This window comes from Phascolarctos cinereus, unplaced genomic scaffold (genome assembly GCF_003287225.1).
Source record: "Phascolarctos cinereus isolate Bilbo 61053 unplaced genomic scaffold, phaCin_HiC Scaffold_5;HRSCAF=322, whole genome shotgun sequence".
Classification (NCBI taxonomy): domain Eukaryota; kingdom Metazoa; phylum Chordata; class Mammalia; order Diprotodontia; family Phascolarctidae; genus Phascolarctos; species Phascolarctos cinereus.
Window position 1 is genome coordinate 88,118,490 of NW_027555958.1, and position 14,713 is coordinate 88,133,202.

The 14,713-nt window shown below is 34.8% G+C and overlaps 1 protein-coding gene across 3 annotated transcripts in view; it reads right to left on the reverse strand.

Moving 5' to 3' along the window:
* Positions 1-14,713, reverse strand: part of QKI (QKI, KH domain containing RNA binding) — a 190,092-nt gene that overhangs the window by 27,277 nt on the left and 148,102 nt on the right. For all 3 annotated transcript variants that reach the window (XM_020986764.2, XM_020986766.2, XM_020986765.2), the window contains exon 5: positions 205-218. In XM_020986764.2, coding sequence (XP_020842423.1) covers positions 205-218 — 14 coding nt within the window. The remainder of the gene's footprint in view (positions 1-204; positions 219-14,713) is intronic.

A 14,713-nucleotide genomic window follows, 5' to 3' on the forward strand; every position in this document is an offset into this window, starting at 1 on the left:
ATAAAGTGATGAAAAATATTGTGAGACTAATGTTTACAAGCTGAGTCTAAACAAACCAGAAATGCTATTTCCATATTATCTTGGTCATGGTCATAACTGCATAACAACAAAAGACCAGTTTAGTTAAGCTTTAAATTAATTTATCCTACTTTTATCAATAAGATGCACAAAACAGCATTTTTTAAAAATAGAGAATATATTTGCTTTAGGAGTAAGTACTTTTGCTATTTCTATAATACTTCATTGGATACAGCTCTTTGTTAAGTGTTTTCTGGTAAATTACATTTTTGTTTGTTTTTAACCAATGATTGCATAAGTGTAGGAAATTTCTGGTGTGGAAACTCCTTTTGCCACTGCACATGGGGAAAATATTGCTAGAGCTCATAATTTTAGAGTTATCTAAGGTACTAAAAAGTTATTTGACGTGTCCACTGTGATGCACCTACTATCCTTCTTCTGGGCCTCTATTCATTATGCCATATTGGCTTTCAAAAAGTGCAGAACATAGTTTTCATAGGAGTTACAAAATAACTCCCATCACAAACGACTGTACTACTGACAGAACTAAATCACTGCTTTGTAGAGTAACAGTAACCCCTAGGGTTTCCTATAACTATTACAAATAGGTAGAGCTGAAGCAACAGATGAAAACAAGTTGTATAACAGATTGTGAAAAGAGAAAGCAGTTAATTTAATTAGGGAAATTAGGAAAAAATATGACAATATAGTTAATTCAAAGAACTTCAGGCTAATATACAATGTAGAAACAGGCATTAAAAATTAAAAAGATAAAATTAAAAGGATATCTTAGAAATTAAATAGTTAAGAGCAGTGCTTGACCAAAAGTTTGGGAATGACTTCTCTACCATCACTTCTCATACTTTCAATAAACAATAAGTCTATATTAAAAGTTAATCTATGCAACAAGATCTAAACATTTAAATAAATGAGATAACAAAAGAAGCTAACTGAAAAGTTCAGAAAGAGTTTTGGTTACAACAGGCTATCTATGTACGGGGAAAAGAGGACCACTTTGTAGATAATTGAGTCTCAGGCAAGCTGCTATCATCTGCAAAGTCAATAGTAGAAAAGGCCCTGATGAGCAAGGATAGGATGATAAGACTGGGAGCTCAACTGACAAGGCAATGAAAACAGAATGACAAGACAGAAGGGAACAAAAGAGGCAGTTTGTTTTTCTTAATTATAGAAGCAAGGTGATTATTTCTGGTAGTAATAGAAAAAGTTGAGAACAAGAGCTAAAGGCTCCATAAAGGAGGAAATACACTAAAGTTTAGTGAAGCAGCATGTTTGTTATACACAGCTGGATGAATAACAAAGTTTTAGTGAGCTAGGAATTTTACTCATGATAGTTAATATTTTTATTAGGGATAGTTTTTCTTACAATATTTTTTAAAGGTCCCTTTATCCCCAATATACTATGTATATTCCAAAGGCAAGATTTCTCTCAGAATATATTTACTTAAAAAGGAAAACATAATTTAACATAGATATTTAATTTAAAAAAACAGAAATGCATCTATTTTTCATAGATTCCTACAGTCAATATTGATATTTATCCCATCACTACAAAAACATTTCTAATTTCTAATGTCATCTTGTATTTTTTTTTATTGCAATTAATTGTGTCCACAGACAGACTTAAGTTCCATTAGGTAAGGGACAGTATCCCAAAAGCTTTAATCACCCCAAACCCAAGAACAGTACTCTGCTCACAGAAGGGGCTTAATATTTGCTGAATGAATACAGGAATCAACCTTGTTTGTCTATTATGGAAAACCCATACTAATCCTCATTTGTTTAAAATTTGTAACAGATTAATAATCTCCATTGATTTAATGATATAGTTTAATGAAAGATTATTAGCTAAATTATTTTTACTTGTATTTAAATACAGCATTGCTCTACAGAAAAAATTTCAGATGTTATTCATTTATTAATTCCAAAAGCATTCATTAGCCATAGTAATACGTAATTACTATGTTAGACACTGAAGGAATATTTGTAAATAGGATACTGGACATAACAAAATTAGCTTTTAATACTTATACCTTTACTATAAATTCACCTGTAAAATCTTATGGAGTTGTATAGTAGAAGTTGATAAACAATATCTTATAAAACAGCAAGAGGGAAGAATAGAAAAACAAGCTCTTAAAAGCTTAATAGCAAGAGATCCAATTAAACCAGATCATACACAGACTGTACTTACAAATGAAATGTGGACTGCAGTGCTATAGCTCTCAATGAAACTGCATTAGGAAGTAAAAATGACACTACAGAAACCAATAAGAGGCAAAACAGTTATACTAGACCAAGACTGAACAGAAGAGACCTCAGCTGGAGATGACACCATTTTGAGGGCATTGAGGGATCAAGTTTCAGAATATCTTAAAGAAGGAAGGATATAAAAAAACTCAGCTCAAGAGGAAAATGAAACAAAAAAGATCTCATTTGACTGTCACTTTCAAAACCTGAAATCAACTTAAGTTGGCAATGACTACAAAGTAAAAGGAAAAGCTAACACTAGAGCCCTGATCTCCAGACTTGAATTCAAAGCTTTTTCACTATACTCTCACATATAAAATTTAAAACTTTGCTAACAATTCTACCTAGCTTTGGACCTGTGACCTCTGTAGGCTATATAACCTTTAAATATGTAATGTTCTAGATAAAAGGATTACTGAAAAATAAACTGCTTTAACAATTTTAAAAAGTACACTTCTGAAAGCTCTTTCAATAATGGACTGTAAATTTACTGATACATTACATACTGACAGCAAGTCCAATTCAAGATATGTAAATCTTTTCATGTGCTAATGACTATGAACTCTGATTAACGCTAAGTATTTTTGACATGTTAAGACAGCTTAACAATACCTACAAAGAATATTTCAACATTGCATTTATATGAATATATTTTATAAACAATGCAATAAAACTGCTTGAACCACAACCATTTTCCTTTACATTTCTTCCATTATTTCAAAAAGGTCTCTGATTTCATGAGTGTGGACATTCCATACCTTTGTGGCCCCAAGTACTCCTACCTAATTATCTGGTGGCATTCTTTCTGGCAATTAGTACTTCTGTACTTAATAATCTGGTCTGGAGAGAGAGAGAGAGAGAGAGAGAGAGGGACTTTCCATATGCCCATTTTCAAAGTATCTGCAGTTCAGGAATTAAGACAAGCTTGTGTTATGAGGGCATACACTTTGAGAAACCAGAGTTCCTTTGCTGACATCATAAAGCAAAGAGGTCGAAATTTAACAGAAGTTTCTTTACAAGACTACTGAACTATATTCATGATTAGAAATAACTGTTAATTCTGTGAATAAAGTTACTGTGAGAAACATTCAATTTTATAAGTTTAGACACTGCAATATTAGCAAGGAAGCAAAAGTTTTCTTCTGACAAAATGCAATGTACTTAAATTTAGGGAGAACTGTTTTCCAATTTAATAACTAAGTACTGTAATGTAAAGCAAATGGATTAATAAGAATCTATCATATAAGGAACATAATTCTACTTACCAACCATCAGTAGTGCATGCAAACAAATTAAAGGGATGTATGAAAATGACTGAATAAACCTAGAAACACTGAAATCATTCACACAATTTTTTTCTTGAATTAAATAATAACATACATGAAAATAACATGGCTTGGGCATTACATCTGACAGTTATCTTAGGCAGTTTACAATAACAATACAAAGCATCAAAAGGACCATCTAACCCCACCCCCTAAATTTTGAGGAAACTGCATTTTTTTTTAAGGCAGAGGAGAAAATATACACTCAAAACACATGCTCATGAACTCTAAAATTCCCTTATTTGATTGCAATCTTTCATCATGTCCTATCCCTTTGTCTTGCAATCCCAATCCCAAACCTATTCTTCATCCACAATGCATCTTCCAATCCTTTGGCCTTTCAAGTCTCTATCACCCCCATACTAGTTATATACTCTCCTCCTTTCCTCATCCTGAATACTTGATGAAATGGTTCCACTCTATTCATCTTACTCTCTAGGCCCTTATACTTTATGGTATCACTGATTTTGCTCGGCTAAGCACCAGCCTTGGAATACTCCCAATACCTGCTGCCTTTGTTCTTAACAAACATGCTCAATGAATTTAAAAAAAAAAATCACGAAACAGTACTGAGAGGTGCAACACAAATTTGTATTACATAACCTCAAATGAGCCTTCACTGCTTCAAGGAAATTCTCACTAATTAATTCACTATCTCACCACACAGGCTCTTCCAAACCTTTTCATCCCTCTTTAAGACTCCCAAGGCTTTCCCCTAACATCTCGGCTAAGAATCTTGCCTCTTATTTCCTGAAAAAATTGAGGCCATATCTTCTCCCTTCATTTCATATTATATCTTAATCACTTTTGCAATCATCACCTTATTCACTCCTATCCTACATCAGGAGGTGGGTTTTCTGTACATGTGTTCTACATGTACTAGTCATCCCATTCCCTCCGGTTTTCTCCAACTGAATACTCCCACAATAATCCTCACTTCCTCATTTATCTTTAATCTTTATTTGTCTAGTGGCTGCTTCCCTACTGCCTACAAACCTATCAATGTCCTTTTCATTCCTGAAAAACCCTCACTTCGTCTGTCCATTTACACTATCATTCCATTTTTCTCCTGTCTTTTGTGGCTAAGCTTCTTCAGATGGATGCCATTACTTCCTTTCCTCTAATTTTAACTTTCTATAGTTTGGCTTCTGACCTCATCATTTAGACAAAACTGCTCTCTCCAATGTTAAATTACCAAATCTAATGACTTTTTCTCAATCCTCATCCTTCTTAATCTCTTTGTAACCTCTGACACTGCTGACCACCTTCTTTTCTTTGTTATTTACTCTCTTTTCCCTAGGTTTCCCAGTCACTACACTCTCCAGATTCTTTCCCAACCTGACTAAATGCTCCCTCATTACCTAGTTTTGCTAATCTTTGCTGTCCCCTGGGGCTCCTCCTGGGCCCTCCCTCTTCATGGCTCCCTTCATACTATGCTGAAAATGCTTGCTAAATACTCTTCTCAGACATTATTTATTCACTACCACTGGATGTGGAGTTTGAAGTATGAATTCTAGTTCTGTCCCTTACTAGCTGTGATCCTGTTACAATCCCTTAATTCCCATGAGCCTGAGTTTTTCTATCTTGATAAAACTGGGATAACAATCAAGCAATCTATCAAGTAAGAACTTAATAAGTATCTAGTATGTGCTACTGTTGATCATCTTATTCTCCCTGACACACTCTTCTTTCTTGGTTTCTGTTACACTACTTTCTCTTTGCCCTCATTTTTTGAGACTGCAAATCTCAGGTTTTCTTGCTGGATCTTTGCCTAGGTCCCAGCTAAGGGTAGGACTCTTCCAGGGGTCTGTCCTAGGGTCCTCTTCTCTTCTCCCTTCATATAGTTTCACTTGGCAATTATCATCTCTATGCTGATGACTCTAAATCTACCTGTTGGTTGTTCAGTCATTTAGTTGTGTCTGACTCTTCATGATGTACTATGGGATTTTCTTGGCAAAGACACTGGAATGGTTTGCTATTTCCTTCTCCAATGGATTAAGGCAAAATGATTAAGTGACTTACTCAGGGTCATACAGCTAGGAAGAGTCTGACGCTGAATTTAAATTCAGTTCCCCCTGACTCCTGGCCCAGCGCTCTATCCATTGAGCCACCTAGCTGTCTCATGTTCAGTCATTACCTTTTTGCTGACCATCTTGAATTACATGTCTTATAGACATTATAAACTCAGTATATCCAAAACTGAACTCATTATCCCCCCCGCCCCAGACTCTGTGCCCTTCCAAACTTCTCTTTTGCTGTTGAGGGCACCACCATTCTCCCAATCTCCAAGGCTCACAACTTAGGCCACCATTCTTAGGCATGACTCCTCTCTATTTCTAGCTCCCCATATCCAATCTGTTGCCAGAATGCATTGATTTCATCTCTGTAATATCTTTCCGACATTGCCCCCTTTCTCTCCTCTGACATTTCGATCCTGTTGGTGCAAGCCCTCATCTCCTCACAGTGAAACTACTGCAACTGCCTGCTGGTCGGTCTGCCCGCCTCCATCCTCTACCCAGCTGTTAGACTGATCTTCCTGAAGTACAGGTCCTGATGTTATCTGCCATTCAATAAACTGCAGTGGCTCCAAATTAACCCCTGTATAAAATACATAACCCTCTGTTTGGCATTCAAAACTCTTCATAACCTGGTCCCCTATTACCTTTAGAATCTTCTTACACCTTACCTTCACATTCTTTATGATCCAGTGATAATGTCTTCTTTGTTGACTCAAGAGTAAGATACTCTATCTCGTGACTCTAGGCATTTTTCACTCTCTGTTTCCTATGCCTAGAATCATCTTCATCCTTATTTTTGCCTCCTGGCTTCTGTTAACCATCAGTTAAAATACCACTTTCTACAAGAAGTCTTTCCTAGTTCTTAAAGCTTAGTACCTTCCCTCTGTGGATCATTTCCAATTTATTCTTTGTACCTACTTGTTTGCTTATTGCCTCTTCCTTTAGACAGCAGGGACTGTCTTTTGCCTTTTTTGTATCACAGTGCTTAGTACACAGCTCATGCTTAATAAATGCTTGTTGACTAATTAGGATCTGGGGGTACAAGTACAATGAATAACAATAACCACCATCACAAGAAGCTCATTCTGACAGGAGAGACAAGTACGTATATGACTATATACAGAATAAATAGAATAAATGCAAAGGAACATTTAGCTCCAATACAATAGATTGAGAAGAAGGATACTGGAATTTGATGAGATCAATCAGTAAAGGTGCCATGTTAAAGACAGTTTAGATGGAGGGAGAATAAACAACTGAGAATAGTATCAAGATTATGAAGCTGGGAGCCTGGAAGAACAGTAATATGTTGTGAGGAATATACTCTGAAAATCTTTAAATAAACATTTCCACCTAAGCTGTGTAAACCCAGATATGGTTTCTATAAATCTAGGGTAACATACTACTCAATGTGACAATTTTTCCCCCCTAAAGTAGGGTATACAATTAAATCTGGCACACTAAGAAATTTATACTTTTCAGATAATCCCTAAATATCAAAGAAGTTTAAATATGATTGTAGAAATATAGAATTGTAACAATGATGAGTCCTCATTGAAAAATATTAAATCTTGTTCCCTAATTCAATTTATAAATTTTTTTCTACATGTAACAAAATGTGATCTGACCAAAAAAAATCTAACTATTCCATCTGATCTTTGATCAAAAGTGACAAATCTTACATGTATGTAACACGCTAGAAGGTATTACGTATTTATAATTCAGTATTACTTAAAAGTAAATCATTGAGAAATCATCCCATATTATTTGAAGATCAATTCAACACTGCAAAGCCAAGGAACTTTTCTTATCAAGAGTGAACTTGAATGCGGGAAAGGGAGAAAATCTTGTGAGTAAAGTGATAAAATGATGAAACATTAGCCACCTGTCACCAAGCTTGCCTTCAGAAAGGAATCACAGAATATTACGACTGAAATGGATTACATCTAGCTCACTTCTTTCCTTTCTCTGTAATTTAGGAATATCTGTCATCTCTGCTAACCTGGAGACTGAAAACTCATATCCATTCCTAGAGGCATGACTAAAAATTTCTTCACCTAGTTGGTAGTAGGGGATGAAGAGGCAGAGTCTTAAGTAAGAGGAAGGGCCCGGGGTTCTGCTCTTTGAATTAAGTCAAGACTGCCCTGAGATCTCCTTGTTTCCCCATCCCACATTCACTGTCTCATAACCAGTGTCCCTAATTACAAGTATCTATGTGTTACACCTTTATTTATTCTCTTCAAGGGGCAAGACTAAATTGACAAAAACTTTTCAAAATTAAAACACTTAAAAAACACTGCTGTATGATGACTAGCATTTAAAAGGAAGAGAAGGTTGTGGGAAGGAATGTGTAAAAAAATAAAGTTTCATAAAGAAGCAGCATGGTACAGTGAAAAGAAATTCAATCTAGAGTCAAGACCTGGGTTCAAATTCTAGTTCTTGCACTTACTATACATGTGGAAACATGGGTAAGTCATGTTATCTCTATGAGTCTGTTTCTTCATTTGTAAAGTGAGGGGGTTTGGAGGAGCCAACCTCTAAATCTTTGATCTTATGAAATCCTACAAGATAAGGCACCATTAGTGGATAGTATTACTCTCACCTGATTTACAATTAATTATGTAATTTTTTATAAGCATGAAATGTAGTTACTTGAGCACGTGTCCAACATGTAGTAGGCTATTACTACAGCAGATGATTTTAAAAAATACTGACTTAGCTTTAAAGAGAAATGGGTGAATAGGCACAAGGGTTTAGAATTGTTGATGGCACCAGTGTGCCTTTTAAGTATAGAATTTGATCTTCAACTGAAAGTTATCGTAACCGTTTATATTCCCAGACTTGTTTTAAAATGCTTTCTTTGGACTGGGTGAGGTATAAGAAATTTTCTGATGAACTGAGAGGGTACAGTGATAGAGAAATAATGCAAGAATGCATCCCTCTCATGTATAGAAAGATGTTGCTACAGTTTTCTGCCATGCACAACCATTTTAATCTGAATGAGAAATCTGTCTAGGGACCCAAAGTACAGTAATTAGCAATCTCTTCAGAGTGTCAGGGCAGAATTATCATTGTAATGGTTTAGCTGGAGGATAAAAGGATTGAATTTGGGTCTGCCTGCCAGCCAAACTAAATGAGTTGCCATGGGAATTTTCAAATGTAAGAGGCGTTTACTTAAAGCAATTTGGCAGGTTTGAATAAACTCATAAATTATGGGTTTTAGAGAAGCTGGTCCTTCCTTGCAGAGGTACAGGCCTTACAGTAGAGAAAGCTTCTTGTACTGTTAATGTGAATGAGTTGATCCAGGCTTTCCTATAGAATATTATTAAGACTTTTCCCCTTCATGATGTATAGAAAACTGTATTTTGTTTCAGGAAACAGAATTTATGAAAAATTATTGGAAATTTTTTTTTATTATTTCAGATTTATGTTGAATGTTTGCCCTTGTAAATTAGTTATGAATGGCTTTTATTTCACCAAACATTAACATGATATTTTGGTTTTAACTTAGTATGCATAATGTTTACTATGATACTTGTCAAACCTGGCCTCAGATAAAGATGCTTAAAGATTACTTGAAAAAAAAAAAGTATGCAGTCTTTTAAACTAGTTCATTCAGGACCTATGGAAAACCTTTCAGAGCTTTTGCTCCCCTTTCTCTCCTGTTGGGAACTGGGTTTGAAATTGACTTGTTATTCTAGGCAGGGGTAGTTCTTAACCTCTTCTTGCAGTATGATTGTCCTTGAGAAGCAGAAACCCCAGGGACTCTTCCTCAGAATGTTTATAAATGCATAAAGCCAAATGCACAGGATACGAAAGAAAACCAACTCTACTGAAATAGTTATCAAAATATTAAAAACAAGCTCCCCAAAATCCAAGTTCTTTGACAACAGGGGAGGAATCTCAGTTTTACAGACTCTTGAAATGTATGAAAATGGACTACCTACTTTCACAAAATTTAAAAAGGATGAACAAAATGTTTCTCTTTCAATTGTGTTCAAGGAATCAGTTATAATAGCACTAAGAGCTCTACTACTACATAGTCAGCAAACATTTATTATGTTCCTACTATATATGCTGGACAAGATGCTAAGTGCTGAGACACAAAGAAATGCAAACGGTGATCCCTGCTCTCAAGGAGACCACAGTCTAGACCGCATGTGAAGAACTACGTAACAACAAAGTATAAACAAAGAAAACTGAAGATAATCAGTACACAAAAGGCACTACTAGGATTAAGGGGGATTGGGAAAGGAAAGAAGCCTGGAGGTAGAAATGGGGAAGAAAGTTATTTTAGGCATGCGGGACAGCCAATGAAGATGCCCAGAGTTGGGAGACAGAGTGTCTTGTTGGCAGGACAACAAAGATACCTGTGTCACCATACTGTAAAATGTACCTAGGGTGGGGGTAAATTGTATGAAGACTGGAAAACTGGTAGAGGAAGGGGTTTGAGGGAAGGCAGGTTAAGGACTGTAAATTCAGAGGAACTTATGTGATGAATATAAATGCTGCTGGAATTTACTGAACAGGCATGGAGAGCAGATACTTAGAAAGCTCATTCTGACAGAGTAGGGAGAGATTTACTGACAAGCAGATCAACTAGCAGGCTATAAGAAAATTAATCACTTTTCTAATGTGAATTAATGATATAGGTTCTGTTAAATTCTTTAAATTTCAAGGAAATTAAACATTTTATATCTATGCTGCTAAAATACATTGTATTACCTTCAATTTCGAGCAACTGAACATACAATATACTCATTACACTTTTGGTTGATTATTTTTCCTAGGCTGAGGCAACTATGGAAAAGACAGTAATAATACTTTTGTAACATCAGAATAGAAAGTAGCAAAAGAATTTACTTAGGTGAAAGTTGCGATATTTCATCAAATTACTACACATCAAAAAAATGTTTACAACAATGCCTGAAATGCGGTGTAGAGGTGATCCATACTAGAAAACTATGGTGGAGAGCACTCCAGTTAGCCCAATAGAGAATGAAAACGAAAACAGGGTAGACACCAATATGTTCTTCGTTTAATCTGTATTTGAAAAGTGGCAGCACTGTATGTCAGGACATTTAGAGACTATTCCTTCTAATGTAGAGGATTTAACACATCATGCTGGACCTATGAACTTATAAAACAAGAATGTCAAAAGGAAAAAAAAATGCTATCCATAATCTTTACAACATAATACAGTTCTCTACAGCCAGAATCATGAAACATCTCTGATTAAAGCTCTAGCTCCACATTGCCAACTGCATGATGTACATTATCACTCATGTGGACATCCCACAGACAAATAAAATCAACACATCTAAAACAAAACTCATCTTTCCTCCAAAATACATCTCTCTTCACAAATATTTTCTGTTGCTAAATAAAGAATCAACACCCTTCTGGTTAACCAGGCTAGCAACCCTGGATTTATTCTTGACTCCTTCTCCCTCAATTTAAATAGTTCATCTCAGTTATGAGGTATTGCTACATTCTTTCCTTTCCCTCCATTCACAACCATCACACTGGATCAGACTCTCATGACCTCTTGCCTAGACTATATTAAGTTCCTAATTGTTATTCTCTCCACTTTCCCTCCCTTCTCTCAGTCTTCTACACAAATATTCATAAATCTTAATTTAACTAATAATAGATTGTACACTCATGAAGCTTTGAGAGTTTCATGTTACCACCAAGATGAAATATACAAATTTCTCTTTTTAGTATTTAAAAATGTCTCTGCTAATAGGGGGTCTAAAGTATACATGACATGAGGTAAACAAGCTGGAAAATGCCATAAAATGTAATTGCGTTTACAGTTTCAACTGGAAGCTATTAATATCAGAATCATTAAACTTCTTCATAAGAAGGGAATTTTTAATTTATTGAAGTGATTTTTTGGTTGAAACATTTCATTTTACTCTTTTTATATTAAAAAAAACTTCCAACTTCAATTAATCCAAAGATTAATCCTAAGAACCGTGTTTCACATTGTTGTTAGAAAGTTAGGTCACAAAGATATAATGATCAGACTAGTACTGGAATAATTTTATCATTTTTTTTAATATACAAAGCTATCAGTATGTAAATAGGTAATTTTGAATAAAGAAAACTTTTCGTGTTTTCCTCCATTCTTTTTTTTCAGTTGCATCAGGGTAGATACCATTCTTGTGCCTTATAATGTGTTAACTATAAACTTCTTTGGATGCAGCTATTACCAACAGATTTCATCTTGAACAATATCTTTCCTACTTTTATTTTCTGTGTCTTGAAGACTTATGTTCTATCAATTTCCGTAGTGATTTGAAAAAATGTTCACTCTTATACATAGACAAAGCCTACTTTGAAGGTTGAACAAATTTTGACTTGACTAAATTTAGGATCATTTTCCTAGTCTTCTATATTAAAAGATACGATTTCATTTTAAGCTTGGGCTTTTAATTGTTATCTATGTATCTTTAAATATTTTATTTTTAAAATGCTCTTTGTGACTCAGATTTTATTTAAATAAACTTCTGGTAACACTTCAAGTTTCTGCTTAGTTCCAGATAGTCAATTTACTTCTTTGCTATTTTATTCCATCTTTCCCTATGTTCTGTTCATATGTTTCTCCTATTTGCAAACAAAGGCAAAGGAAAATCCACTTCCCTTTTGGTCTTTTTTGCTAGCTTCTAATAGTGTAATTTATGTAAAATAAAACACAAAAATACAACTAAATACACGCACATAAATAGATGCATAGGCCCAACACAAAGAAGTTTAGAGTTGGAAGAGGGCTTAGCAATGACCTAAGAGAATCTTTCAGTTCAACAAAGAAGGAAGCCATGAGAAAGTTTAAGCAAAGCTTAAACTGAGACTTTAGAAACACCGTGTATTTTAGAGACGAATAATCATCCAAACCATTTGAGACTTATTAAGAGATAGTATATGATAAACTTGAAAACTGTCCCAGAAAGAATGCCTTATTTGGTAAGAATTGCTGGGAAAGCTGGAAAACAGCCTGGGAAGATTTAAACTTTGTCCAACATCTTACATTATTTTCCAAAATTAAATAAAAATGTATATGTGACCTGATACGCTGATATTAAAACGAGGTAGAGAAGGGGAGAGAGAGATGGAGAGGGACAGAGAGAGACAGATCATTTGGATCACATACAACTGAAAAGCTTTAAGATAAAAAGTACATTCAGGATAAAGGAAGTGGTTGACTAGGAGTGGGAAGGGGGTAGGGGAAATCAAGTCTCTCTGATGACAGTTTGATATCCACGACAGATTACAGAAATATATAAAACCATAATCCACTTCCCAATAGATAAGAGTCATCAAAGATATGAGCAAATGATCCTCCCTGAATTACTGGAAATGAGGTAAATGTTTAAATCAGAAAAATTTCACATCCAGCAAACTGGTAAAGATGACAAAATAGGGAAAGCCAAAGTTGCAAGGGCTGTGGAAATAAAGGTACATTAATGCACTTTTTGGGTAGAACTGTTAAATTGGCACCACCATTCTGAAAAGCAATTTGAAAAAATGAAAATAAAGTGGCTAAAATGTGCACACCCTTTGAACAAGAGACTTTACTGCTAAGTATACACCCTGAGGAGCTCATTGACTATCACCTAAAAAATGAGGAAGCGAGCCCTCTATGTACACGAAGATATTTATAGATGGGAAGAATGGGAAACAATGTAGATGTCCACAGTCATTCTCTGAATGGCTAAACCAATTATTATGCATGCATGTAATGCAAGATTACTATACTAAAAGAATGGTGAACATGAAGAATGCAGAGAAGCATAGATTTAAATGAAAGTGAGCACAGCCAGGCAAACAATATACCCAATGACTATAACAATACAAACAGAACAATTTTGTGACATAATAAAGACTAAGTTCGGCCCCAAAGACATCTTCTTCCTCCTCCTCTGTAGGCACAGGGGTTTCCCAGGATCACTAAATCTTTTAAAATGTGTTAAGACTTTTTTTAAAATCCCCCCCCCCATGTAAGGGCAGTAATAAGACAGAGAAATGTAGATGATATAAAAATAAAAGTTATCTGCAAAAATCTTTACCTGTGTGAAATTACTTAGCCTTTCTCAGCCTCAGTTTTTTCATCTGCAAAATAAGGATAACAATAGCACCTATCCTGCAATGAGGATCACATGAGATGACATGTAAATCACTTTAAAAATCTCAACTCCTTGTATCAAATTCGCATTATTGAAAGTTCCAATAATGGAAGATATAATAATTGGCTCCAGACCAATGGAAATATGCAGTGCAAATATAAATAATGCACAACTTCAAAGAACTCATTTTTCATACTAATTGGGACCTATATGTATAAGTGGTAGCTATTATTATCATTATTATAAAATGGTTAAAAGAGGAAAGAGGCTGGAAACAGGAAGCCACTTGCACTCAGGATACAGGTGAGAGGTCATAAGAGTCTTGGCTAGAATGTTCACCATTTGCGTCAAAAAAGGAAATTAGCAACTAATAGGATATGGGAGTTAGGAATGACTCAAAAGGTATGAAACTGAGTGAAAAGGAATGGGTTTTGGAGGAAATATAACGAATTTAAGAGCTCTATGACGCATCCAAATGGAGATATTCAGCAGACAAGTAACGATAAAAGACTAGAGTTCAGGAGAAATTTTAGGCCTCTTTATGAGATGTAAAATGTATAATTTTGATTATAATAAATTTAAAAAGTTTTACACAAACACAACCAATGAAACCAACATTAGAAGGAAAGAAGAAAGCTAGTAAACAATTTTTACACTGTCTCTGATAAAGGCCTCATTTCTCAAATATATAGAGAATGGAGTAAAATTTATAAAAATAAAAGTCATTCCCCAATTGATAAATGGTCAGTGGATATGAACAGGTAGTTTTCAGATGAAGAATTCAAAGCTATATAAAGTCATATGAAAAAATGCTGAGGTACCACCTTACACCTATCAGATTGGTTAATATGACAAAAAAAAATCAAATGATGAATGTTGGAAAGATATGGGAAAATTAGGAAAATAATGCATTGTTGGTGGAGTTGTAAACTGTTTGAACCATTCTGAGAAGCAA